This window comes from Vicugna pacos, chromosome 16, assembly GCF_048564905.1.
Source record: "Vicugna pacos chromosome 16, VicPac4, whole genome shotgun sequence".
Taxonomy (NCBI): Eukaryota; Metazoa; Chordata; class Mammalia; order Artiodactyla; family Camelidae; genus Vicugna; species Vicugna pacos.
This window is the reverse complement of record NC_133002.1, coordinates 40,668,288-40,695,167: the sequence shown is the minus strand read 5'-3', so window position 1 is coordinate 40,695,167 and position 26,880 is coordinate 40,668,288. Positions and strand designations below refer to the sequence as shown.

The following is a 26,880-nucleotide window of genomic DNA, read 5'->3' as shown; positions in this document are numbered from 1 at the left end:
TCATAACTTTAACATTTTGATAATATTTCTCTAAAATAAGTGCTTGAAAGGAAAATAGCCTTCTCTAAACTTTGTCCATTATGAGAATGCCATTCTTTATGTACTGATTGTATCTGCATTAAGTTGTTTGTTGACAATGCTGGTAACAATGACCTTTATGTTTCTGCAGCTCACAAATGCTTTTTTACATCTGCAAGAAATTAACTAGCCATCAAATGCTTAGTAGCACAGAAATTCTGAAATGGTTGCGGGAAATCTTGATCTGCAGGAATAAATTTCTTCTTAAAAATAAGGTAAGCATATAACATCTTTCAAAATGGAAGGATATTTGTAATAATATAATGAGACAAGATTAGGGGAGTGTTTATTAGACAAATTAAGTCCTGATTCAGCTCCTCCCTCCTACAAAGTCTTCAGGGGAAATACATGTGCAGAAGACAATGGCTGACATATCAACACATTAAAAATTATTCTGAGGCTCTAGCCTTAAAGCCACAATCCTGATAAATTCTAGTTGAGTTAAGCAGGACTCTGGGAGAGTCCTAGGAGGAATGGGGGCTACTATATATAATCAAGGAAGATTGAGGAACATATTCTATCTCTCCCCTCAAATTTATACATAAGACTTGAATCTTGGCAGGGGGGGCATAGCTCAAGTGGTAGAGCGAATGCTTAGTGTGCACAAGGTCCTGGGTTCAATCCCCAGTGCCTCCATTTAAAAAATAATAATAAATAAACCTAATTACCTCCCCACCCCCCAAAATAGACTTGAATCTTGTAGCTAGGGTGGTCCAGAGAATGTTATCTATATTTATAAAGAAGCTGAAGGGAAGAGGTTGAGGGTCCTCAATCTAGGGGTTTTTTTTGTTTTGTTTTGTTTTTCTGCCTGAGAGCTTTCACCTCTTGCAAATATCAGGAGTCTTTTTCCTTAGGGTTGAGTAAAATGTTTTGATTCTGACCTATTGAAGCATGGTGACAGGATTTTAACATTTTTTATTGATTTATAATCATTTTACAATGTTGTGTCAAATTCCAGCGTTCAGCACAATTTTTCAGTCATACATGGACATATACACACTCATGGTCACATTTTTTTCTCTGTGAGCTACCATAACATTTTGTGTACATTTCCCTGATGGTGACAGAATTTTAGGGGAGAGAGTAGAGCCTTAAATTTCTTTTAACATAAAGTTTCTATAATTAGTTAATTAAAAAATTCTTTTATTATGGCATAGTTTTAGTACTATTTGATTCAATGAATTTTTATCCATTTCTAGAATGGGTAGAATCTATGAGAAATCTTAAATGTATCAAATGCATATGCTTTTCAGTGTATCATGCGGCTTATTAAATTTTTTTTTGTGTAGAAATGGGCTAATGGTGAGTTGGATTTATTCACTTCTGGCTTATCTTTGTGTTAATATAGTGGAATTTAGCATTACTCCAAAGGTAAGGAACAAGATTAGACTTAAGAGTTTCATGCCCTTGCCTGTGGTATAATTCTCCAGAATATAAGCATTAGTAATCCATTAATGAATCTGTTGTCCTCTGGTCAGTGAAGTCACTCTTATAACATACTTGGCATATATACCAGTGTCAATTACTGGTCCAGAGGAACTTAATCCCTGTAGAGTCAGCTTCCAATTATCCTGACATAACACAGGATATAAATCTTATGGGAGGAAATCTTTGTTATTTATAATTGACTGAGAGTTACATTATACTTCTCATATAATAGATTTATGTTGATGTTTTATTTGTGTTCATGTTAATTTGTATATCTAGAATCTGTTGATTCTGATGATTTGAAGAGTGGAAAGCTGAGAGGAATTTCAAAGACATTGAGCAAGTATTATTTGTACTATTGGATTTCTAGTGAGTGTTCCTCAAAATGAGGGTAGTAGGAGTTGGAAGGAGAGGTTTTCCAGGATAGTCTCAAACAGAAAGACAACTCGTATTAAGAATTTATTTCTCTTGGTTACCAGTGCTTTGAAAAGGCTTACTTACTTCTTCTTTCTAGCAGGCAGATAGAAGTTCCTGTCACTTTCTCTTCCTTTATGGAGTAGGATGTGATGTTCCTTCAAGTGGAAATACCAGTCAGATGTCCATGGATCATGAAGAGTTACTACGTACTTGTACTCCTGGAACCTCTCTCCGGAAAGGGAAAGGAAACTCATCCATGGTAAGGAGTTGCTTTTGTAGTTTTCTTGTATCATCATCTGTGCTCTGTATTTTTTTCAGAATGAACTTCAGTAATACAGCTTAGCAAAGATCTGCTTAGCTTTTAGTTCTATCACTGCTCTTTGTGGAACCTCAGGCAAGTTCCTAATATCTCTGATTCAGTTCCTCAGCTTTAAAGTGGGAATAATAATAATTTCTGCCCCAGAATTGTGAGGATTAAATGAGATTATGTGTAAACAGCAGTTGACCGTTTGACATTTAAAAGCTATAACTGAAGCTATAGTTATTATAAATCTCTATCCCATAAGAAAGATCACCCATACTCCCAGAAGTTTAAAAGTTCTATCAATTAAAAAAAAGTACTAATTTACTGGGAGAAAAAGCATTTTGCTTGATGTTATACATAAGTGTTTTCATGATTTGTGTGTGCTCAATTCTCTTTAAAAATGTCATAATGCAAGTGAAAATATCAAATCAGTACAGAAGAGTTTCTATTCCAGACCAAAGCTTTTTTTGTCCCTTTTTTAAAATATAATCTTCTCTTGAGGAAAAAAACAACTACTAAGCAGTGTGGTACTTACTATTGTCTACCTTACAAATGGAATTTGCATTCATTTTGCAAATGAGGATTTCTGTATTTTGTGTTTTGGGAATATGTTATCCAGAACCAAGTATATCTTCTAAGCAATGTTTAGTTTTTATTTGTGTCCTTATTTTTAGTCAGTATTGCTGTATAATTATTTTATTTCTTCCCCCTGAGTGGATAGAATTTCATGTTACTTCCTCATCCTGTGTCATTTATAATTGACTAAGAAGTGTGTTACATTTTTTTCATTGAGCTGATTTATGTTACGCATGTTTTATTTGTGTTCATATGAAACTTAATCTTCATTTCTGGAATGTAGAATAGGATAATACCTATTATGTTTGAAATTGGACAGATAGTAGTATTAGGTTGGTCTAAATAATCTGATTTCTCATTCAGATGAGGTATTTTGGAGTTTGAAAATTCTATCATGGTTAAAGGGGAAAGGTCTTGTGAGTTATTGTATGCAGACATATAGGGCACATAGTTTGTTTCATTATTGGGTTTTGTAGATAAAATTATGTAAGTTGCAAAGTTGCCCCCCACTCCTGACTTCCAGGATAGTGCAGCAGGGTGCAGTGGAACCCCACCAATATGCCGACAAGCCCAGACCAAACTAGAGGTGGCCCTGTACATGTTTCTGTGGAGCCCTGACACTGAAGCTGTTCTGGTTGCCATGTCCTGTTTTCGTCACCTCTGTGAGGAAGCGGATATCCGGTGTGGGGTGGATGAAGTATCAGTGCACAACTTCTTGCCCAACTATAACACATTCATGGAATTTGCCTCTGTCAGCAATATGATGTCAACAGGTAAATGTGGATAATGTTTTTTCACTCAGTCTGTCTTTAATCACATGACATCTGATTGCTTTAGGAATGTAGGAATATATTTAAGATCACTACTTTGTAAGTTTACAGGGCTAATTCAAATAGCCTACCTGAAATCCTTTTCTGCACAAGGTAAGGTGAAACTGAATAGCATTTGAAATAAGTTCTTAATTTCTCACTGAGTTTCTAATATGCTATATATTTGTTTAAAAGCTGGCAGTATAGATTGCTTTCAGTTATAGATTGTATAATTTACTCTGAACTGTATATAGTGGAGTTTCAAACACATTGATACATGTTTTGAGTAATTATAGGTGGGGAAAGCTATTTTAGGCTGTGGACATTGTGGAATCCAAGTTAAATACCCCTTTCCTGTGAGGCTGGTAAAAGAAAGTATTCAGCTTTGTCATTTGAAGTGAATGAATGAATCATTCCACTCCTCCTACTCAGCCTTTGGAGTTGGGCTTGCCAGGTTCCCCATTGACAAGTAGGGCTCTAAGTGAAGTAAGTTGATTTTCTGTTGTCCTTGCTTAGGAAGAGCAGCACTTCAGAAAAGAGTGATGGCACTACTACGGCGAATTGAGCATCCCACTGCGGGAAACACGGAGGTATGCCCTTAGCAACAGAATATCCTTTCTGGGCCCCCCACCCTCAGTTTTAGAAGCCTCATGATAAGTATATGTGACCAGGAATAGCTTTTGAAGCAAATCTAAGATACGTGCATATTACAAGAGGAATATTATACATACCAAATTTGAGACCTGTCTATTACTGATTGATTTTTAGCTCTGGGTTTAAAGTTGCTTTCAAGTGGTAATTTCCTTCATTTTAGGCTTGGGAAGATACACATGCAAAGTGGGAACAAGCTACAAAACTAATCCTCAACTACCCAAAAGCCAAAATGGAAGATGGCCAGGTGAGTTTGTAAAGTTGATTTTGTCTTGTTAATTGATCTGCTAAACATACGTACTTCACTTTAGTAGTCTTTTGTGAGTCACTCTTAGTATAGTAAGTGTGTAGTTGTCTTAAGACTGATACTTAGGTGTGGTTCACCTAAACCTGCACTGTCTAATATGGTAGCCACTAGCCATTAGTTGAATTAAAATTTAACTTAAATTAAAATTAAATATGATTAAAAATTCAGTTTCTCTGTCATACAATAGCCACACATGGAAATTGAATACTATATTGGACAGCACTGATATAAAATGTTTCCATCATTGTGGAAATACTGGATAGCACTGAGCTAGAGATGATTTATGGTAGAGACCATTCCTTTCACCTCTTTTCTTTCTTTCTCCATCAGTATTTCATAGAATTTTCAGGAAAGAGATAACAAAGGTAGAGAAAAATAAATTAAAATTGAAACAATACATTTTACTATTTGACTAGGTATTCTAATTCCAGAAGATTGAACCCATAGGTTAAATGAAATTTTTAAGTTTGGACGTTTCATTCATCAACTATTATCATCTGTTACCCTCAAAATTTAACAGTTAGTTGATCTTTGTGTACATTTGATTTGTAATGGCCATTTTGCTGTTATTATTAGATGTTTTAGAAAAACTCATTAGTCCCCCATTGTTATTTTCTTGTCATGCTTAAATTAGAACAAGAAAAAAAATGTTATGTTTTTGTGAAGCAAAAATTTGTACCCAGTATCATTATTTGGAGGGGGAACATGTGTCTTTAGAATGAAACCTTCTTTTTGGTAACTTTTATTGAGATATATTCACATACTCTACAATTCATCTGTTTAAAGTGTATGATTCAGTGGTTTTTAGTATATTCACAGAATTGTGCAACCATCACCACAATTTAATAAAAACCTATACCCTTTAGCTATCATTCCCTAACCTTCCCCCTTCCCCCTATCCCCAGCCCCCAGCCCTCAGCAACCACTAATCTACTTTCTGTCTCAGTAGACTTGCCTGTTCTGGACATTTCACATAAATGGAATCATGCAATATATGATCTTTAGTGACTGGTTCCTTTCACTTAGCATAATGTTTGCAAGGTTAATTTATGTGAAACAAAGCATTTTTAAAAACACTTGATATTCTGGATTGATTATAGTAGTCTATGACAAAAATATGTTAGTGGCTCTTTAAAAATGTATATGATAATCTTATGTTTGGATTTATTACTTTAAACTGATTTTTGCATTTTTCACATTTTTTTAAATTGAAACATAACATTTATACAAAAATATGTGTAAATCGAAGTGATAGTGCAGAATATTAGGAAGTGAACATACCTGCAACCAGCACATCAAGAAAAAAAAAACCTGTTTTTTCTCAATACATCTTTAAAGATTTTTAAATTGTTTCATATCTGGTCAACTTGAGATTTTTAAGAACCTCATTTTTAATTTGTAATAAAAGTTTACAGCTTGATTTTTTTAAAAAAAAAAAAAGGTCAACAAACTGCAAGCACTTATTAATAAAGGTCTTAGATAAAAAAAAAAAAAGAAAGAAATCATTATCAGCATCCCAGAAGCCGTCATTGTGCCCCTTCCAGTCACTAATGACCAAGAGTAACCATTATGCTAACTAAATACAGTTATTTTCCTGTTTATAAACTTATGTAAGTGGAGTAATAGAAATACACTGTGGTATCTGACTTCTCTCACTCAATATAATGTTTGTGGGGTTCAGCCACAGTATTGCTTGTAGTTATAGTTCATCCACTGTTACTGCAATGTATTATTTCATTTAACAGTCCACAATTTAATTTTCCTTTCTCTTCTTTTTTCGCATTGGATGGCTATACAAAGACTATTTAGTTATTGCTGCTATGAGTATTCTTGACTGTGTCTTTTGCTGACCTTCTGGATGTATTTCTGTAAGGCACGCAGTTAGCATTGAATTAGAATTACTGGGTCACAGGGTATGCAGATACACGTATAGGGGAATATAAGTGGATACAATCACATAAAAAAACTGTTCAGTAGTTTCACAAAGACTTTTAAAAGACAACTAACATTTTTATATGAACTGCTATAATACCCATATAAATGGTGAAATATTATCCAACCATTAAAAGCATTCTTATTAAAGAATACATACCCAAATGAGGCAGTTAATCCACTAACAGGGGTTTATTAGTGGTTTCTTATACCTGCATGAACAAGCAATTTTGCTATTGTGATTGTTCAAAATTATAACCCTTTAAAGACTAAAAGTAAGAAATAAATATTGTACATACTTTTCTAATTCAGTTAGATGAAAAATATTTTGAAGTACTTAAATATTCAATAAAATTAAACATTTATATCAGGCCTGGACAGAGGTAAACTGAAAACATATAATATAATGTAATATAATGTAGTATATTCAATTAATAACTGAATTCACTATGTCAAAGAATGGAACAATATTATCAAAGCAGAATAAGACAAAGGAAACCTGAAATTGTACCAGTGGAATAGAACTGAAAATCATGCAACTTGTAGTAATCATTTGAGCCCTAATAAGAAGTGTATAAATATACAGCAGAATTCAGACTGAAGAAAAAACACTAACTTAATTCTGCATGCACTATGTAAGTTAAGAAACAAAAGATCCCCTAGGTGGAAAAACAATGCCGTTATCATAATGTTTATATTTCAGGTTCAGTTTAACTTCGTTTATTTAGCTTCTTTTATATATAATATGACACAGTTTAAGAACATTGAATTGTAATTTGAAAACAGAATAATCACCACTATGTTACCAGGGTCAAGAGGAAAATAAGGATTATTATCATTCCTTTGTTTCTGCTGGAGGGGATCTAATCAAGGGAAATGCTGAAAAAAGCAAGACAGTGATAAAATATGAACCCTGTTAGGGAAAAGTCTTTAAACCTAATATGAAAACCATAATTATTAAAAAATAGGTTGGTAATGGTATATTAAATGCTATGAATTTACCATACCTAGTTGATAAGAATATACAAAATGAACTTTGACTACTGCATAAAATTTTTTTAAATTCCTATTTACCTGTTGTTTCCTAAATTTTCAAGTCATCTTTCAATGAGTCTCATTCAGGTCTATCCCTGTAAACCAACATGTTAAGGAACAGAGAAATTTCTCTGCTTCATTTATTGATCCTTCAAAAAGATAACTGCATCATCATCTTGGACTATATCCCACAACAAGGTTTTTCCTTTCTTCCAAACAGTATCCAAGTTAAATGTCTTTCACAGAATTACTGTTGAGTTGATGTTTATGAATTGTAGGTCCTTGACTAAGATGTTCATGGTAAACAGATGCTAAATTGGCAAGATGTTGTTAGAGATGAGATGTTAGCTCTCCATATGAATTAATCTGGCCTAGATCCTCATCACACCGAGCTTCTTCACTATCAAAATCAGCCTTTTTTTTTTTCTCCTGATTTTGCACTGACCTGGGAGCTACTACAGCTGACACCTTCTGCACTATGTTTACCATCAGTCATATCCCTGTTGTGATGGTGATGATGTGGTGATGGTGTTAGTGGTGCTGAATGTAATGATGCTAAACAGCCAACGAGCAAATAATTCATTTCCAGTAGTCCCAAGAAAGTCCCCCGTGCATGTAGTACTACAAGATTTCTGAGATATTTGTGTTTATATGAGCAGCATTCATTTCCTCTCACATATGTTCTGTGTCTTCAGAGTGTGAACAGGCATCTAACATTTGTATTCGATTATCTACTAATAGCATTGACTCAGTGTTGAAAACCATGTCCTTTCCTGTTCCGTTGCTTGCTGATAGGCCTTGGGAATCCTCTAAGCAAATGCCTGCTTGACTTTCTAACTTTCTAGTCTGAATATCTGTACCACAGCTACTTGTAGGAGGATTATGACCATCATCACTTTCATCTTCTTTAAGGGCTTCAAATCTGCAATGTCTTCTGACTGTACCTCACTGCCAGGGCTCCCAGCTGACGGGCTTACATTACTAGAATTCACCTCATTGCTAGATCTATCACTGTGCCCACTCTTGCTACCAGGATGACTGCTTGCATCTTCACTACTGTTGGCAGTTTTGTTAGAACTTCCTTGCATGAATTTCTTTGTGTCTGAAAGTTGCTGTTGCATATGGTTGGTTCTGTGTATAATTTGCTCATCCATTTCAACATCACTGCCTCCAGTTTGGTGGGTTTTACTGTTAACACTGCTTTGAGGACTAATGGCAGGTGACCAAGGTGATGAAGTGGGTCTTCTGAGCTCTTCTTCCTCTTATTTTCAATGGGAAGTATTTAATAAAGATGCGGAAGAACTCTGTTTAGATAGCTGAGCCTTTGCTGCTAGTACATTATTCCATAATGCTTTAATTAACATCAATGCCTTGTACAATGTCTGTTCAGTTTGAACACTTGGCTCAAGAGCTGAAACCAGGTTAAGGAGATGTCTGTGTGGTACTGGATCCAAATTCTTAATGCATAAAGAAAGTAAGTAATGTATAGACCAACTACAGTGTTTCAGCTGTGCTGCAGCCCAAATGTAGTAATGTGCTAAGTACTCAGTCATCCTTCCACTGCTAAAAAATTCAGAATCACTTGACAAATGTTTGATAATCTCAGTGAGTAAGTTTGGTCCATATATATGCTCTACTATATTGCTGCTTCTAAGCCAGTCTGCAAGTCATCCTGCAATGAAGTTTCTGTGTTTGATACCAGTGATTCATTATTGCATACATTGTTGAAGGTGTGGAGTTGATTCATTATCTGACTTAGCCCCCAACTAACCTCTTCATCAAAGTAGGTCACATGAAGGACTTAAATGCAAGATCTAGGTTTATGTATCGAAGTGTCATATATCCAGTGTTTCTCTCACTGTGCTCACGTTATCTGTGTCATCAGCCGTACTCTGTCTTAAGTTCTAATCAGAGAACTTGCATAAATATCTGGTAATATAGGTCCTGAAAGGGCTGATATTGCTGCATGATGGCAGAGATATAGCCATATTCTAATATTAGATAAAACTACAGTAAATCCATGTGCTATAAATGGCAGAGTTTTAGGAGTTCCATATTCAAAAAATCCATGACAGGCCATTTTTCCCACAAAACATACATAATGAAGCAAATGCAGTGGTACTTCTACATCATTCATATCACAGAATGTCCCTAATAGGTTGCTTTCTTAGGTTAACATCCTCTGTAGTAAGATGAGTATTATGCTTATAAGCAGTATGTAACAGAAATTGGATTAAAAAAATTTTTGCCACACATAGTATGAGTTTTTCTTTCTCATCTCTATTCCATAAACTTAAAAGGATCAGAACTCCTAGAAGATTCCTCTTCTGTCAGATTACAGATTTTTGTGGAGTATGAGTTTTTTTTTCCTATTGAGTTTTGTCTGTCTGTACTCCTTCATTCCACTCTTCTACATTCAGTGGTTCTTCTGTTTAGTTAGTCTCATCTTGCCACGTGGAATCTATATTAATAGTAGTACAATGTTTACAAAGCTGGTCCTGGAGCATGTGACCTTGGGCAGGCACTAAGTTAGTAAGTTCACATACTACTTGGTTAAAATCTCCAAATGCTTATAGTCCTTAAAGCAGCACAGATACTACCTCTGTGTCCAGGAATCAATATAAGCAAATATTCTGAGAGTATGTTCCTTTCTGAGCCACAGTCCATCACCACCTTCTATATCTGATACTGGATCTGTGTTTATCACTACCCTCATTTCTGTACGTTAAGACTTACTATACTCAAGCAGTATGACAACCTTGATGTGACTAGAAATGGCAAAGTGAAGACTTGGATTTTTTAAATGTAAAAAATGTTTTTTTTGTCATGGTAGTAATGTTGTATAAAATGTAATTTGTCAGATCTCTCAACCAATTTAGGTTGAATTCATGCTTTCCATAAAACTTTTGTGTTTAGGCTGCTGAAAGCCTTCACAAGACCATTGTTAAGAGGCGAATGTCTCATGTGAGTGGAGGAGGATCCATAGATTTGTCTGACACAGACTCCCTGCAAGAATGGATCAACATGACTGGCTTCCTTTGTGCCCTTGGGGGAGTGTGCCTGCAGCAGAGAAGCAATTCTGGCCTGGCAACCTATAGCCCACCCATGGGCCCAGTCAGTGAACGCAAGGGTTCCATGATTTCAGTGATGTCCTCAGAGGGAAACGCAGATACACCTGTCAGCAAATTTATGGATCGGCTGCTATCCTTAATGGTCTGTAACCATGAGAAAGTGGGACTTCAGATACGGACTAATGTTAAGGATCTGGTGGGTCTAGAACTGAGTCCTGCTCTTTATCCAATGCTCTTCAATAAGTTGAAGAATACCATCAGCAAGTTTTTTGACTCCCAAGGACAGGTAAAGTGTTCTCTGCTTTATTTTTCACCTTTCCCTATGAATAGAGTGACTCGTTTGAAATAATGAAGCTTTTTTTCTTTTAGATTATTTAATTTAGATACTGGCATGAACTTTCACTTACAATTTAAAAAAATAGGACAAAAAATTGCAGAAAGAAGAATCATCTAATGTAGGAATCAGTTTGCTTTTTAGGGACTCTAGGGCATAGATGTGTCTGGGGTTATCAGTGTTTTGAGTATGGGTATGAGTGTCTATGTGAATCTTTGTAACTGTTTGGATATATGCCTGTGGGTGCATTTCTGCAAGTGTATGACATTTAGATCAGACAGCTTCATCTCTCTGTGGTCTGTCTGCTGTGTATTGATTCCCCAGATGTGTTTTGTCGTCTGTATAGGTTTTATTGACTGACACCAATACTCAATTTGTGGAGCAAACCATAGCTATAATGAAGAACTTACTAGATAATCATACTGAAGGCAGCTCTGAACATCTGGGGCAAGCTAGCATTGAAACAATGATGTTAAATCTGGTCAGGTAAGCATTCTACTGAAGTGTAGCAGGCACACATTGATAATTGGTAGTTAGTAGTAAGATAATTTGCCATCCTTTTTTTTGTTGTTGCACCCAAATTAGGATGTGACAGTAGGGTAACTAGAAGTTATGTATGTTCTCATATAAGCAAATGGAAATCTTATAGCTTTTATGGTTACATTTTATCATTTTACTTAGAGATTAAAGCATTTAGAAAACCTTCTCTTTTGTTTATATCTGATAATTTTTTTTTAATGTTTCTGTGTCTAAATAGGTATGTTCGTGTGCTTGGGAATATGGTCCATGCAATTCAAATAAAAACGAAACTGTGTCAGTTAGTTGAGGTAATGATGGCAAGGAGAGACGACCTCTCATTTTGTCAAGAGATGAAATTTAGGTGAGTTCTCAAGAGAGCAAAGTAGGGTCTTGTAAATCTTATATAGTGAAGGGCAGAAAAATAGTAGGCACATGGTTATCATGGGAAGCGGGGAGGGTGGAAAAGGAGCATTTTATATGCTTTTGTCTTCATGTCTTTTCAACTTTCCCAAAGCTTTGTGCCCATGATAGTGTTACCCCTTTTCCTCAGGTTATACTACACTTGAGCAAAGAATTTGACTCTGTTTCCAAATGGATACCATTGCTAAGGGCTAATGTGGTCGATCCATATCAAGTTGCCCTTCTTTGTGCCCAAGTTTGTGCCCTTCTCACTGTTAGCTTTGTGATAGCAATATCTCTTTTATGAAATTGTCATGTTGCCTGGGTGATTTGGCAAATTACTTGCACTTTTAAAAATTCTTATTTGACGAAAATGTGTGACTTTAAAAAAATTGTTTGCTATTTTCCTTTTCTCTGCCATTCTGTAGGAATAAGATGGTAGAATACCTGACAGACTGGGTTATGGGAACATCAAACCAAGCGGCAGATGACGATGTGAAATGTCTTACGAGGTAAAAAAAAAAAAGAGAGAGACCTTTAGGTATTAGCAGATTTACTCTAGACATTAGTACTGCTTCATTATAGTTTTTACATACGTATTTTATGTGATTGAAATTTTGGGGGGATCTCAAACTTTTGCATTTGAATTATATAAAGATACTAATCTTATTTCTTTTTAACTGAAAGACTTTCAGTAAAAACAAATATGAAAGAGTGTTATGTTTAGAAAGTTTGTGTGTCTGTTTAGGAAAGATTGCTGGAAAATAAGGTATATAAAGCCTTAGGTTGTATTTATTTTTTGATTGGGTAGATAGATATTATTTGAGGAACTTAATTGTTTTGAGTCTTTCTAAAAAGTAATTGCTTAAATTTGCTCTAATGATAAATACTTATTGTCACATACCAGAAATATTTAAACATTATAAATTACATAATAACCATTCACATATATTTCTTTGACCAGGCTTGCTTCCATAGTACATGCTTTTAATTTAAGGTAGTCATTTTGCCAAGATTACTGTGTAGAAAGTTATTATTTCCCTCTCCCCAACTTGAAATGTCTTTGCATTCTGGGCTCTGCATATTAACACAAATTATTTAGATTGTCATAGTAATTTGTTTAATGAAATAGGTGGTTCTTAAACTTTGTGTCTGTTAGGAAGAAGTTTATTTGAGGGGAAGGTGGAATTGAAGAACTTGAAAGACTTGTGGACTTTACATTTTATTTTCTTCAGAGATTTGGACCAGGCAAGCATGGAAGCAGTAGTTTCACTCCTGGCTGGTCTTCCGCTGCAGCCTGAGGAAGGAGATGGTGTGGAACTGATGGAAGCCAAATCACAGTTATTTCTTAAGTAAGTTTCAGTCACCAAAAAGAAAGCAAAAAACAAAGCCTCACATACAACAAAACAAAGTGTAACTCAAGTGGCAAATTATAATATTTAGAAAATTGACCTCACTGCTTTGTTGTTACTGTGGCCATCAGCTGCTGCCTCACAAAATATAGCACATGCATGAAGCAGTGTTCCCTATGATAAGGTTGGTATAGGAAAACAACTGTGTTTTGTAGTTTTTAAAGAAAATCATTTGATCAGTGAATTTTTATTGGCATTTAACCCAGATCACCTCATTAGGTCACTTAAAATGGCATTGTCTAAACTATTTGGACCACTAATTTTATATTCTAAACATTAAAAGTGATGCATTTACCAGGAAATCAATGCATCTATTTGTTTCTTTTGTTATGAAGTATGTACTGGGCTTTGTCAGGATAAAATCTTACTCAACACAGGGCACCTCACAATGAGCCACATGGGCTGATTACGCAAAGACTGGAGAGAAGCAGATACCCAGGGCCACTCATGTGATGCGTATATGATGATTTCAGAATGTCTGATTAGCTTTTTGGTTGGTGTAGCTTTTACTGGATAAGGGTTAGTCTTTTTATTTTTCAGGTATTTCACATTGTTTATGAACCTTTTGAATGACTGTAGTGAAGTTGAAGATGAAAACGCACAAACAGGTGGCAGGAAACGTGGCATGTCTCGGAGGCTGGCATCACTGAGGCACTGTACAGTCCTGGCAATGTCAAACTTGCTCAATGCTAACGTGGACAGTGGCCTCATGCACTCCATAGGTGAGATAAAATGAAACCTTCATATAGAAGAAATTTAGAACCTGGAGAATTGGCATGTAAGACAAGTGAAATTACTTCAGGACTGTGTTAGTAAATTTGCATCTATCTGTCCATATCAGGTTTAGGTTATCACAAAGATCTGCAGACAAGAGCTACGTTTATGGAAGTGCTGACAAAAATCCTCCAACAAGGCACAGAATTTGACACACTTGCAGAGACGGTGTTGGCAGATCGTTTTGAGAGACTGGTGGAGTTGGTCACGATGATGGGTGATCAGGGAGAGCTCCCTATAGCTATGGCTCTAGCCAATGTGGTCCCTTGTTCTCAGTGGGTAAGTTCATTGAGTAAGAGAAGAACAGTGCCTGGCACATAGCAGATGCTTCAAAATTCATTCATTCAATGAATGTTTATTGAATTAATTGTTAAAACTTTTATAGCTGGAAGGAACTTCAGATAATATGAGTGGTTTTCAGCTACGGAAAGTGATTGGTGCTTCTAGTCCTCACCAGATTTCTTAAGTATGAGGATCTTATTTCTCATATTTAAAAGTCAAACTCCTTACCTGCCCCACTGAAAAATTCCACTTGAACACTCATCAAAAGAAAATTAAAACCACTGATCTGGTCTAATGTCTTCATATTTTAAGTGAGATAATTAGGGTTAAATCTCATAATTAGTTGTTAGTAATGATAGAACTAGAATTCAGGGCTTGTGCCTGTTCACTACCTGTAGTTCACAACTCTTTTTTTCCTGTAGTGAATTGTACAATTAAAAAAATTTTACTTACTCCTATTTGAACTTGAAATTATAACACTGCTTATTTTAAATACCGAAGACATAATAATGGCTTTTTGGCATCCCTTAATAAAAAAAATTCCCAAGACCGTATCATTCTTGACAACATATGCTGAACGTTTGACAAGGGCTGTCCTTTTCCATGTTTTAAAATAAAATAAAAGCTGTTGATTTTATACTGTACCCAAAGTGATTTCAGTTTAGTAAATTGTATCTGATAAGGTAATCTAGTTGTTTCCTGTAGATGTGCTTCTGCTTAAAAGCTGTGGCTCTTATTCCTCATACTTAAAGTGAGACTCAAGCTCTCTATCCTGGTCTACATGGCTTTACCCACCCTGGGCCCTGCCTTATCTCTGACATCATTTTATGCCATTTTCTTTCTTGTTCAACAAACTTAAACCACACTAGCCATCAAACACGTTAGGCTTATTTCTACGCTTTTTGCTGCTGCTGCTGCCTGGAATGCTTCTTCCCTGATCTCTTGTTATTCAAGTTTCAGATCAGAAGTCACTTTCTTAGTGAGATCTTCTCTGTCCACACAATCAAAACCGTGTCCCCAGGTCATTCTGTCGCATTCCTTATTGTATTTTTGTAGCATTTATTTACTGTGTGAAATTGTCTTGTTCGTTTAATTGCTGTTCTCCTTCCACCACATTGTGAGCTACGTGAGAGCAGAGACTGTGTTTGTCTTGTTTACTGCTGTAGTTCCAGGTCCTGGAGTGGAGCCTGGCATATAACAAGGACTCAGAAAACAATTGCTTAATTAATGAAGATGGAATCTTGCTTGTAGCCAAGGAATTAGAAAAAGGAAATTATTGTTAAAGCTTAACGTTGGTTCACAAATCTTCCTATGTTTTGAAAATGGATATTGTGAATTACCTTTTAGCACCTGCCTGTGATTAGTCAGCACTAAAAATTATCAGTATTTTTTAATAAAGCATCAATTTAGTTCAAGAAACTTCCATCATTTTTTTCTTTCAGTAAATCATTTCTTAGGAGTTTCATATTAAATGACTTTCTTTGAGAAAGAGTTTTACATTAGGGTACATCCATTAGAGCTATATCTGAAGGAGAACAAAATACAAGATAACTTTAAAACAGTTCTATTTTATAAGTTTTAAATTCTGGTGCTTTAAGTTTTCCGAATTTTGCAGGGAAGGGATTAGAGTGGAAAAAACATTTAGCACAGCAGTCTAAAAATAGTATTATTTTGTATCTGAATTATCTCTTGTAATTATACTTGGCTTTAAAATAGAGGATAGACTTTTTATATCTAGTCAATTATGTATTATATATAACTATAAGGAATGCAGCAGAATTTTGGATCTTTGGTTTCTAGAGTATCTGTGGTTAGGATTGTTAAATTTTCTCCTTTACTTAAATAACAGATTATAATCATCCTGGGACCAAGCAAGAACTAGAGGAGCTGTGGACCTGACCCTGACTTTGTTGTCTCTGATTGAGGTTCAGGGCATCTTTTTATGGCTGCCCCCATTCTCACTAAACCTCTTCCCAACATGTGTGGTTAAATAATGATTTACTCTCACATTCATTTTTTTTTGAGTGTACCAAAAAATACTTTCTTGTGGGGAATTACGAGGGTTGTCATTTAGGTACTAGATGGTAATTATCCACCCACCCCCACTTTGTACGTTCATCTTGCTGATCTCTTGGTTGTAAATGCACAACTCGAGTCTTTTTTCCTGACTTCCTGCAAATCCTGTAGTTTTTCCATTTTTGCTGTTTCTTGCCTAGCCCGTGTTCAGTGTTCGCCAAGTTTCCCTGACCTTATGAGGAGAGAGTAGATCTGTTATGGTCACCGAGTCTTATTCCATCTCACTGAATTTCTAAGAAAATTATTTGTGCGTATCAAATTCTTTGCCATCATCTTCTATTTCTTCTTTCTTTCATTTTGTCACATAATTTGAGCTGAATTGTCAATTTTTTTTTCTGTCTTCTGATAACGCCTTGCCTCTTTTACTTTTTTTCATTTAATCCTCAGAATTAGTAGCTACTATAGATACACAGAAATAGTCATCTATCGTAGACAAGTGTCTACAGATAAATTCCAGGGGAAAACTTAATCAGTTACCACATACCTTGATTCTGCAGATTTGCCTTTGGATTTGCCTTTCAGTTTCCTGCTTAAGGAAAAATGGGGTTGTTCACACTAACAATCTTGTTTTGTTCTCAGGATGAACTAGCTCGAGTTCTAGTGACTCTGTTTGACTCTCGGCATTTACTCTACCAACTGCTCTGGAACATGTTTTCTAAGGAAGTAGAATTGGCAGACTCTATGCAGACTCTTTTCCGAGGCAACAGCTTAGCCAGTAAAATAATGACCTTCTGTTTCAAGGTTTGTATCATTTATCATTTTTTGTGCATGGAGGTATGCCAAACAGTGACTGTGTACAGAATGTACAATAAAATATCTTCTTTAGTGCAGGATATTTGGGGCAGGCATAATAAATTCCTACTTGTGTATTTCTGTAGGTATATGGTGCTACCTACCTACAAAAACTCCTGGATCCTTTATTACGCATTGTGATCACATCTTCTGATTGGCAACATGTTAGCTTTGAAGTGGATCCTACCAGGTTTGTCATCCTGTCATCTGCAACTGCTGTCCATTTTTTCACTATCAGTGCATGAGGCAAGGCCCTCATAATTTCTCTCCTTGATTCTTAAAATTAGTCTTTAATTATAAAAGTTACACACAAATACATTTTTCGTAAAGGAAATTACAAATAACATAAAAGATGTCTTTGACTGTCACGTCTAGAGACATGGTGCTTTTACTAGTTGGGCTGTTCTGTCCTTTTTCTGTGTTATTTGCATATACATATTTCTAGTGTATATTATAATGTGAGCACTTAATATAAATGGTAACATATTGCATACTTGGTTTTGCAACTTGATTTTTTTGACATAACCCTGTGTCTTAGACCTTTCTTTGTCAGTATAGAAAGATGAATCTCAGTCTTTTTCACTGCTGCATAATATTTCATGGTTCGGCAATGTCATAATTTATGTAGCCAATACCATATCAATCCCATTGACTTTTCCAGTAACTTTCTAATTATTGTCCCAGCATTATCTTGTTATTTGCAGGTCACTTTCAGTAGGAATTATTCTGAAACCTAGGTCTTTTTGTTACTTTCTTTCTTAGAAACCATCAGTTGTTCCCCATTGACTACAAGAAAAAATACAGTGTCATCTGACTATAATCCACCATCACCTCTTGTCATTCTTTCATGTGATCACTATACTTTAGCTCCAGTGAAATATGCACATGTTATACATTTTTAAAGTGGCTTGACACATGGGATTTGTTTGGATTGGAGTTGCCTAATAAGTAATTCCTTTTCCCTGCCCAAGTTCAAAACCAAAAGGGCAGAGGGAGGAGAGATGGGAAGAAAGTACCCAGGAATCAACTATCACCTTTATTTCTGATCAAAATGATCAGAGAGAATGGGCTTTAGATCCTGTGGGCATATAGACTTGCTAATATTTCACCTTAAATTATAATCATCTACCCCACCCCTTGCGTGGCTAGATAACTACAGGCTTCTGTCATGGGGGCTGCCAAGCCTTTCCTCACACAAGTGGAGAGCAGATCAGAATGTGTCTTTTCTACAGGCCGATGTATCTAGAATGAGGAGGATGGCACTGAACTGAGCATGCTTGACTCTGTTTTTTAAAAATCTGTTTCACTCTTTCTCCTATAATGAGAAGTGACTTGGAAGAGAAAGAGGCCTAGGTGTGATGCAAGGTGCAGTTTAAAAACTACCATCTCCATGAAACTTTCTGCCCAACCCTGATTCCGTCCATATACACATACTACACATGAGCAAAGAAGTATTCTGTGCTCAGCATCATCACTGTAATGTTTAATTGTGATGCTGTAGTTTATGAATTTATCTCCCCCTCTAGACTGTTGGCTCTTTTACATTTTATACATCTTTATATCCTTCTGTGAGTATTTAGAATGGTATCTGCAATATAGTTATCATTTCATAAATATTTGTTGAATGAAATTTTAAACAATTATGTTATGCTTGTTTTTTTCCAAGCCACGTCTCTTGTCTTTCAGTTAGGACTTTAACGTTGTCTTATTTTTTATTTTCAAGTTCAGAACTTCTTGATGGTTGCTCTTCCTAAATAATTTTATTTGGCAGCTTCATATCAGTTGATATTTTGGGCTCTGCTTATGCTGAAGTATCAACTGTAACATCTAATCAGAACTCTGGCACTAAATTAACTGATTACTATTAAAATAAATAGTTGTAGTTTAAAACTTAAAAGCAGTATTCTTTTAATGCCATCTTGTTTTATGTCACCATTAAGCAATTTCACTTTCTAAAGGTAAAAAAATTACTTAGTGAGAGTGTGAATTAACTGCCTGTAAGAAATCTACTGCACTAAGGGCTCTGATGCACAGAGGAGAGCTAGGTGACAAACATCCTATATTTAGGTTACTTGAAATCAAACAGGTCTTCTCTCATACGTAAAGAGCTTGAAAGTTGACACTCCCACATTCACAAGAAAAGCTGAAAACAAAATCAGCAGTTTGTCTTAGATTCATCAGAGAATTGAAGGGCAACCCCCCCCACTACCCCCTGCCCCCCCTCCCCCCAAAAAGAGAAAACTGGAGACACAGGCAAATGCAGAGAATCCCAGCTTACTGGGAGAAGCTGCTGTTGGAGTCAGTAACTGGTAGGTACACTTAAACTGTAATTGATGAATTGCTGGAAGTTGAGTATGGATTAGCTTGAGAATTCAAACTTTTGAGGACCTTGTGTCAGAGGGACCCCCACACTTTTGTCAGTTTGAATTCTAGAGCCCCTGCCAGGTTCTCATGGTGAAGATGGGAGAAAAAAATCCCCTTGTGCTCTGGGCAGGGGAAGGGGAAAAGTAACCATTTTGGAATATGCCCATAGTGTTCTTTTCTCCCTTACAAAGGCCTGCTGTCAAGGGAAGCTACCAGAGCCTTATCCGACCTGGAGGGTGGGCAGTTACCCAGCTTCAGCCTTCTCTAGCTTTCTTGACTCACATAAGGGGAGGAAGAAGGCTAAGAAATTCTTCTGAAGGTCACAGCCCAGGGATTCTGGCCCAATAAAACAATAGAGATATAAGTGTAAGATTATAGACTGCTTCCCTTCCCCAGTACCTTGCTACTTACACACCAACAGGACTCCAATGTATTAACAGTGGGTTACAATAGAGAGCTTCAGCACAGAGACTTTATTTAAGAGGAAATTGCTTGGGAAACCCAGACAATTAGGTAGACAAAAACAAGGACACTGGAGGAAATTGACACCTACAACTACAGCAAGCATCAAACACAACTTCAGTCCTAGCCAGGTTAACATAAAACCTTACACTAAAGATTGGTTTATTTCTGTTCCTGATACCCAATATATCTTGGGTGTATTAACAAAAAATTACTAAGCATGCTGAAGAGCAAGAAAAATCACAGTCTAAAGAGACAAAGCAAGCACCAGAACGAGACTTAGGTATGAGAGATTTCAGACTAGAAACTTAAAATAACTTTTATTAGTATATTAAGGGTTCTAATGGAAAAAAAGTGGACAACATGCAAGAACAAGTGGGTAGTTTAAACAGAGACATGGAAACTAAAAAAGAATCAGAAGGGAATGCTAGAAATCAAAAACATTGTAACAGAAAGGAAAAATGTCTTCGGATGAGTTTGTCAGTAGACTGGACACAACTGAGTAAAGAATTAATAAGCTTAAAGATAGAAGTTTCCAAAACTGAAATACAAAGAAAAGAAAAACTAAGTGCGAATGAAAATACATCTTATCAAAATGTGTGGAATGTAGTGAAATGCAGTGCTTACAGCATTAAATGCATATGTTAGAAAAGAGGAAAGATCTAAAGTGAATGGCCTAAGCTTTTACCTTAGAAAACTAGGGAAAGTTCAATATAAACCTAAAGCTAGCAGAAGGAAGGAAATAAAAATTAGATTAGAAATCAATGAAGTGAAAGACAAGAGGATAATATGATTAAAAACCAAAAACTGATTCTTTGAAAATCAGAGGGAAACATTTTATATACACAGACACTTAAATAGTTGAACACAAAGCTTCATAATAGATCAGCATTAGTGGAATGGCCAACAAGTTGTCATTGGCATGTGGGAAGCTAGAGAGTTAGATGTTTTATGGTTTTTTCATTTTAATTTTTTTACTGAAGTATAATTGATTTATAAGTTCATGTTAGTTTCTGGTATACAGAAAATTCTTTTTCATATTATTTTCCATTGTGATTTAATACACGATACTGAGTGTAATTCCTGTATTATACAATAGGACCTTGTTACTTATTTTATATGTAGTAGTTTGTATCTGCTAATCCCAAACTTCTAATATTTCCCTCCCTCACCCCCTTTCCCTTTTGGTAACCATAAGATTGTTTTCTATGTCTGTGAGTCTGTTTCTGTTTTGAAATAATTTCATTTATATCATATTTTAACCTCTGCAAATAAGTTATATCATATGATACTTGTCTTTCTCTGTCTGACTTACTTCATTTAGTACAGTAATCTATAGGTCCATCCATGTTGCTGCAGATGGCATTATTTCATTCTTTTTTATGGCTGAGTAGTATCCACACAATGGATATGTGAGATATATATATTTGTTTATAGTTTCCTTTGCTGTGCAAAAGCTTATAAGTTTAATTAGTTCCCATTTGTTTATTTTTGCTTTTATTTCTGTTGCCTTGGGGGACTGACTTAAGAAAATGTTACAATATATGTCAGAAAATGTTTTGCCTGTGTTCTCTTCTAAGAGTTTTATGGTGTCGTGTCTTATATGTAACTCTCTAAGCTATTTTGAGTTTATTTTTGTGTAGAGTTTGAGGGAGCATTCTAATTTCATTGATTTACATGTGACTGTCCAGCTTTCCTAACACTACTTCCTGAAGAGACTGTCTTTTCTCTATTGTATATCCTTGCCTCCTTTGTCAGAGATTAATTGACCGTAGGTGTGTGGGTTTATTTCTGGCTCTCTGTTGTGTTGCTTTGATCCATATGTTTGCTTTTGTGCCAGTACCCACAATGTTTTGATTACTGTAGCTTTATAGTATTGTCTGAAGTCTGGGAAGGTTATGCCTCAAGCTTTGCTCTTATTCCTCAGGATTGCTTTGGCCACTCTGGGTCTTTTATGGTTCCGTGTAAATTTCAGGATTATTGTTCTAGTTTTGTGAAAAATGTCATGAGTAATTGGATAGGGATCACGTTAAATCTGTAGATGGCTTTGGGTAGTATGTCCATTTTAACAATATTAATTCTTCTAATCCAAGGACATGGGCTATCTTTCCACTTCTTTAAATCATCTTCAGTTTCCTTTATCAATGTTTTATGGTTCTCAGCATACAGGTCTTTTACTTCCTTGGTCAGGTTTATTCCTAAGTTTTTTTTTTTCTTGATGTGATTTTAAAAAGGATTGTTTTTTAGTTTCCCTTTCTGATATTTCATTGTTAGTGTAAAGAAATTCAACAGATTTCTGTATGTTAGTCTTGTTTCCTGCTACCTTGCTGAATTTGTTGATCAGTTCTAGTAGTTTTTATGTGGAGTCTTTAGGGATTTCTATATATAGTATCATGTGATCTGCATATAATAACAATTTTACCTCTTCCCTTCCAATTTGGATACCTTTTATTTCTTTTTCTTTTTCTTTTTCTTTTTTCTTTTTTTTTTTGTCTGATTGCTGTGGCTAGGACTTCCAATACTATGTTGAATAGAAGTGGTGGGAGTGGGCATCATTGTCTTGTTCCAGATTTTAGCAGGAAGGCTTTCGACTCTTCCCCATTGACTACTATGTTAGATGTGGATTTGTCATAAAGAGCTTTTATTATGTTGAGATATGTGCCCTCGACCCCCACTTTGGTTAGAGTTTTTTATCATGAATGGATGTTGAATTTTATCAGATGCTTTTTCTGCATCTATTGAAATGATCATATCGTTTTTGTTGTTTCTTTTGTTGATGTGGTGTTATCACATTGATTGATTTGTGTATATTGAACAATCCTTGTGACCCTGGAATGAATCCAACTTGATCATGGGGTATATGATCTTTTTTATGTGTTGTTAGATTTGATTTGGTTTGCTAATATTTTGTTGAGAATATTTACATCTATATTCATCAAAGACATTGGCTTGTAATTTTCTTTTTTGGTAGTGTCTTTGTCTGGTTTTGGTATCAGGGTGATGGTGGCTTCATAGAATGACTTTGGGAGTATTCCCTTCTCCTCAATCTTTTTGAAGAGTTTTGGAGGATTTGTGTAAGTTCTTCTTGGGTGTGTTTGGTAGACTTCCCCTGTGAAGCCTTCTGGTCCTGGACTTTTGTTTCCAAGGAGAATTTTTTTATTATTATTATTATGGATTCTATTTCACTTCTAGTGATTGGTCTGTTCAAATTATTTATTTCTTCTTGATTCAGTTTTGGTGGGCTGTATGTTTCTAGAAACCTGTCCATTTCTTCTAGGTTGATTTGTTGGCATGTAATTGTTCATAGTATTCTCTTACAGTTTTTTGTTTTTCTGCGGTATCGGTTGTTATTTCTCCTCTTTTATTTCTTACTTTGTTTATTTGGGTCCTCTCGCTTTTCTTCTTGGTGAGCCTGGCCAGAGATTTTTCGATTTTGTTTATTACCATTTCAAAAAACCTAAGACCTGGATATGTTAGAGGGACACCTGAAATAGACTGCAACATACCTGCTGCTATGTTAACCCATTAAGAAAAAGTTTCCAAAGAACTGTCATGGTTTCTAGGAATCTCCGCTAGCCCTGTTAAATAAATTGTTAATCTTTTCTTTCATACCACAAAGCTCTATGCCCTCCATATCTCAGATCTGAATTACTGTTACAGCTTCTTAAGTGGTATCCCTGCAGAAAGTCCCTATATTTAGACCAATCTCTTTTTAGTATTTCACTTATTCCAAGTTCATTTTCTGCCTCTGGCTTCCTGGCAACCAGTAGGCATGTGAATTAATCATGTCTCTCTCTGGTTTGCTATTTTGTCTTTTATATCTTTGAATTATTGTACTCATTACATAGTGTGTACATGTTTTTTTCCCCTCTCTGAGAAGTTTAAAGGCCAATTGTTGAATCCTCAGCACCTGGCATTAAGATGCCAAATAGTAGATGCATGATTAAATGTCTGTTTGATTGAGTTAAGTACTTATCCTGCCTTCATCCTTCTGAAATACTCTTCTGTTTGCCTGTGGAAATTCTATCCCACTTTTCAAACTCACCTATTCCATGAAATCTCTCCTGCCTATAGTCTACATTGATTTCCAAACTCTTACCATATCCATATGCGGTACCATGTGATGAGCTGCATGGAATCTGGAGTGATGGCTTGAGTGTCCCAAACTTTTACATGATATATAAATTAGTATAGAAATAGAAAATGACTAGTTAAAAAATTGAGAGTATTTACTCAGTAACTGCTTTGGTAAGGTACTGTGCTAGTTTTTAAGGGGACAAAGATGAGTACATCCCTCAAGGAGCTTACAGTTTAGTAGGGGAGATAAGACATACAACAAGTAGTTAAGTGGTGACTTTCATAGTGGATGTGTTTTGAGAGTTGATTATGGCAGTTGGGAAGCTCAAGTAAAGCTTTGTGGATTTTGATAGCCATGGGTAAAATTTAAACCCCATAAAGTCAGCATTATGATTATTCCTGTATTATTGATGAAACAAATTGATGCCCAGAGAAGTTAAGTATCTTGACCAAGGTCATAATAGTCAATAGTGGTAGAGTTGAAACTTAAACTTAGTAAGTCTGCCTTCCAAATATCTGCCTTTAATTGCAGCACCAAGACTGTAGAGGTCATACAGAAGAATTAGCAACACTAATGGGATATGGAGAGTAATGGAGTACTGCAGGCACAGATGACATCAGAGGCACCTGAGTGACGTGATTAAAGCAGTGATGGTGCCATTGACAACATGGGGAACACAGACTAAGACATAAAAGTAGGAGGAAAACTCAGTTAATTTTAGACAAACCAAGTTTTAGGTACTTGCAGGAGGGACACATAGCAGTTAGAGAAATTGGACTGGATATGAGAGGCAGTTCGAAATAGGGGGAATCTCAATGGCCACAAAATATTGAAAGCATGTCTAACTTTACCAGAGTCGTGGAAATAAAAGTTAAAAATGTGAGATGCCCTTTTCTACCTGCTAGATGGACAAAAAGTTAAAAATTGTATACTCAAATTGTAAGAATATAGAGGGGTAAGAATTTTTATACACAGTTCCCAGAATTGCCTTTTTTTGCAGTTGATTTGTTCAAATCAGGATCCCAACATTGCAAAGTCCAAACATTGCATTTGGCTGAATATCTCTTAAAGAGTCTCTTTTGAAGACTGTGTTTGTTTGTTTAATTGATTTTGCTTTTCTTTTCCCCACTTTGGTAGGTTGGAACAGTCAGAGAGCCTTGAGGAAAACCAGCGAAACCTCCTTCAGATGACTGAAAAGTTCTTCCATGCCATCATCAGTTCCTCCTCCGAATTCCCCCCTCAGCTACGAAGCGTTTGCCACTGTTTGTACCAGGTATGCTTAAGTTTAGAGGTTACCTTTATTAATCCAAAGCTAAATTTAAAAGAATGCTTTACCAAAGAGGGATTTAGCTGCTGATAGTGAATGGTTGATAATACTGAGTAATATTGCTTAGAAGACAGTTTGAAGTATTTTAAGGGGGTACTTTAAAAACAGTAAGTTTTTCTTGCATTGGGAACCAGTTTAAAATGCACCAAGTCTACTAGGTGTAATAGATGTGGCTGAAGTGAGATATACTATGGAATTTTTATGGTGGTTTTTACCTAAATTACTCATAGAGTCTTTCACATATGAGGCAGGTCTATTCTTTGTTTTTTGCATTGTGAAATGCTTGGTCTGTAATTCCGATTTCTTCTTTAAACTATAATGTGTTTGTGTCAGGTTTTCCCAGGACAGACTGATGTTTATTTTATGTAGGATGCTATTTATAAAATATATTGCATCATCATTCACATCAAATTATTAGACTTCCTAACACTAGCACTGCAAGTAATGCTTCTGAGTTCAGATGTCCACAGTCATCCCCTACTTGGTGAGGAAATTAGGTCTGTGTTCTTTTATGGCTTCCACTGTGTATTTAAATTGCTTATGCAGTTTCAGAAATGATTGAATCATTCCAAGGGAGATAAATGCAAATCCACGTTAGCCTGTTTAAACTATGATTCTGGGGGAAACATTAGTTGGTCTGGAGTTTCGGACAGGGGTAGGTATAGGGGAGAGAATTTATGTATTTCCCAAAACCAATGCCTTTTGTGTCTTTTTCTTTGCAGAGTCATCCCCAGCCATTTGTTTTTTAGCACAGGGCTTCAGTTGCTTAGAGACGTTAGCAAGATCAGTGAAATCATCATTTTAAAATGCTGTTTCAGGCTGCTCTGTGTGAATTTTTCCCCCATTGCTATTTATAAAGATGTATCTGCTGTATCTATAAAAAAAACTTTTCTTCATATACGTGTAAAGCGTACTTAGCAATAAAACTCTCTTAATTTATCGTGACTTTTCCTGCCTTTTCAAAATAGCTCAAGGGAGCTTAGGAGAGCACCACATAATTTTTCCAGCTGGTTAAATCTGAGACTAGAGGGTGGCTTAGTTATAATATAAAATATAAAACAGTAAATATTATCTTTTCTTAAGTTTGGGCATTATTCAGGTAGCTCTTTAAATCTAACTCAGTCTTTCTGTTTATAAAACTAAGTAGACAAGAAATGGTGAACACATACTAGAAATAGTCTGGGTCAACTTCTTGGGTGGCCTAATAGAGAGCAAATGGATTTCTAAAGCGGCAGTGGCTTTGATTTTAACTGCTTAAAAGTGAATGGGTACTGACTACCTGATTACATGCATAGTCTAGTAGATTTTAGTAGAAACTCTTCATGTGTTGTCACCCTAAAAGAAAAAATTGTATCAGCAAACTTGGAGTCCCATTTGATAAGGAAAAAGGAACAGGGCTTGGCACTTAGTAAGTACTTCGGAAATATTTAATGAAGGAATAAATTACCCTATT

At 35.7% G+C, this 26,880-nt stretch overlaps 1 protein-coding gene across 6 annotated transcripts in view; it reads left to right on the top strand.

The window, feature by feature from the left end:
• NF1 (neurofibromin 1) overlaps window positions 1-26,880 on the top strand; it is a 219,296-nt gene that overhangs the window by 91,210 nt on the left and 101,206 nt on the right. For 5 of the 6 annotated variants that reach the window (XR_012059675.1, XM_072938963.1, XM_072938962.1 and 2 more), the window contains exons 16-30: window positions 170-293; window positions 2,021-2,182; window positions 3,327-3,576; window positions 4,129-4,202; window positions 4,427-4,510; window positions 10,454-10,894; window positions 11,289-11,428; window positions 11,700-11,822; window positions 12,289-12,372; window positions 13,096-13,212; window positions 13,813-13,994; window positions 14,114-14,325; window positions 16,984-17,145; window positions 17,283-17,386; window positions 25,238-25,373. Coding sequence is in view for 5 of the 6 variants with exons in the window: in XM_072938963.1 (XP_072795064.1) it covers window positions 170-293; window positions 2,021-2,182; window positions 3,327-3,576; window positions 4,129-4,202; window positions 4,427-4,510; window positions 10,454-10,894; window positions 11,289-11,428; window positions 11,700-11,822; window positions 12,289-12,372; window positions 13,096-13,212; window positions 13,813-13,994; window positions 14,114-14,325; window positions 16,984-17,145; window positions 17,283-17,386; window positions 25,238-25,373 (2,395 nt within the window). In the remaining variant the exon portion in view is untranslated. Of the gene's footprint in view, window positions 1-169; window positions 294-2,020; window positions 2,183-3,326; window positions 3,577-4,128; window positions 4,203-4,426; window positions 4,511-10,453; window positions 10,895-11,288; window positions 11,429-11,699; window positions 11,823-12,288; window positions 12,373-13,095; window positions 13,213-13,812; window positions 13,995-14,113; window positions 14,326-16,983; window positions 17,146-17,282; window positions 17,387-25,237; window positions 25,374-26,149; window positions 26,262-26,880 lie in introns of those variants that run through there. The other variant, XM_072938966.1, reaches the window with a different exon arrangement.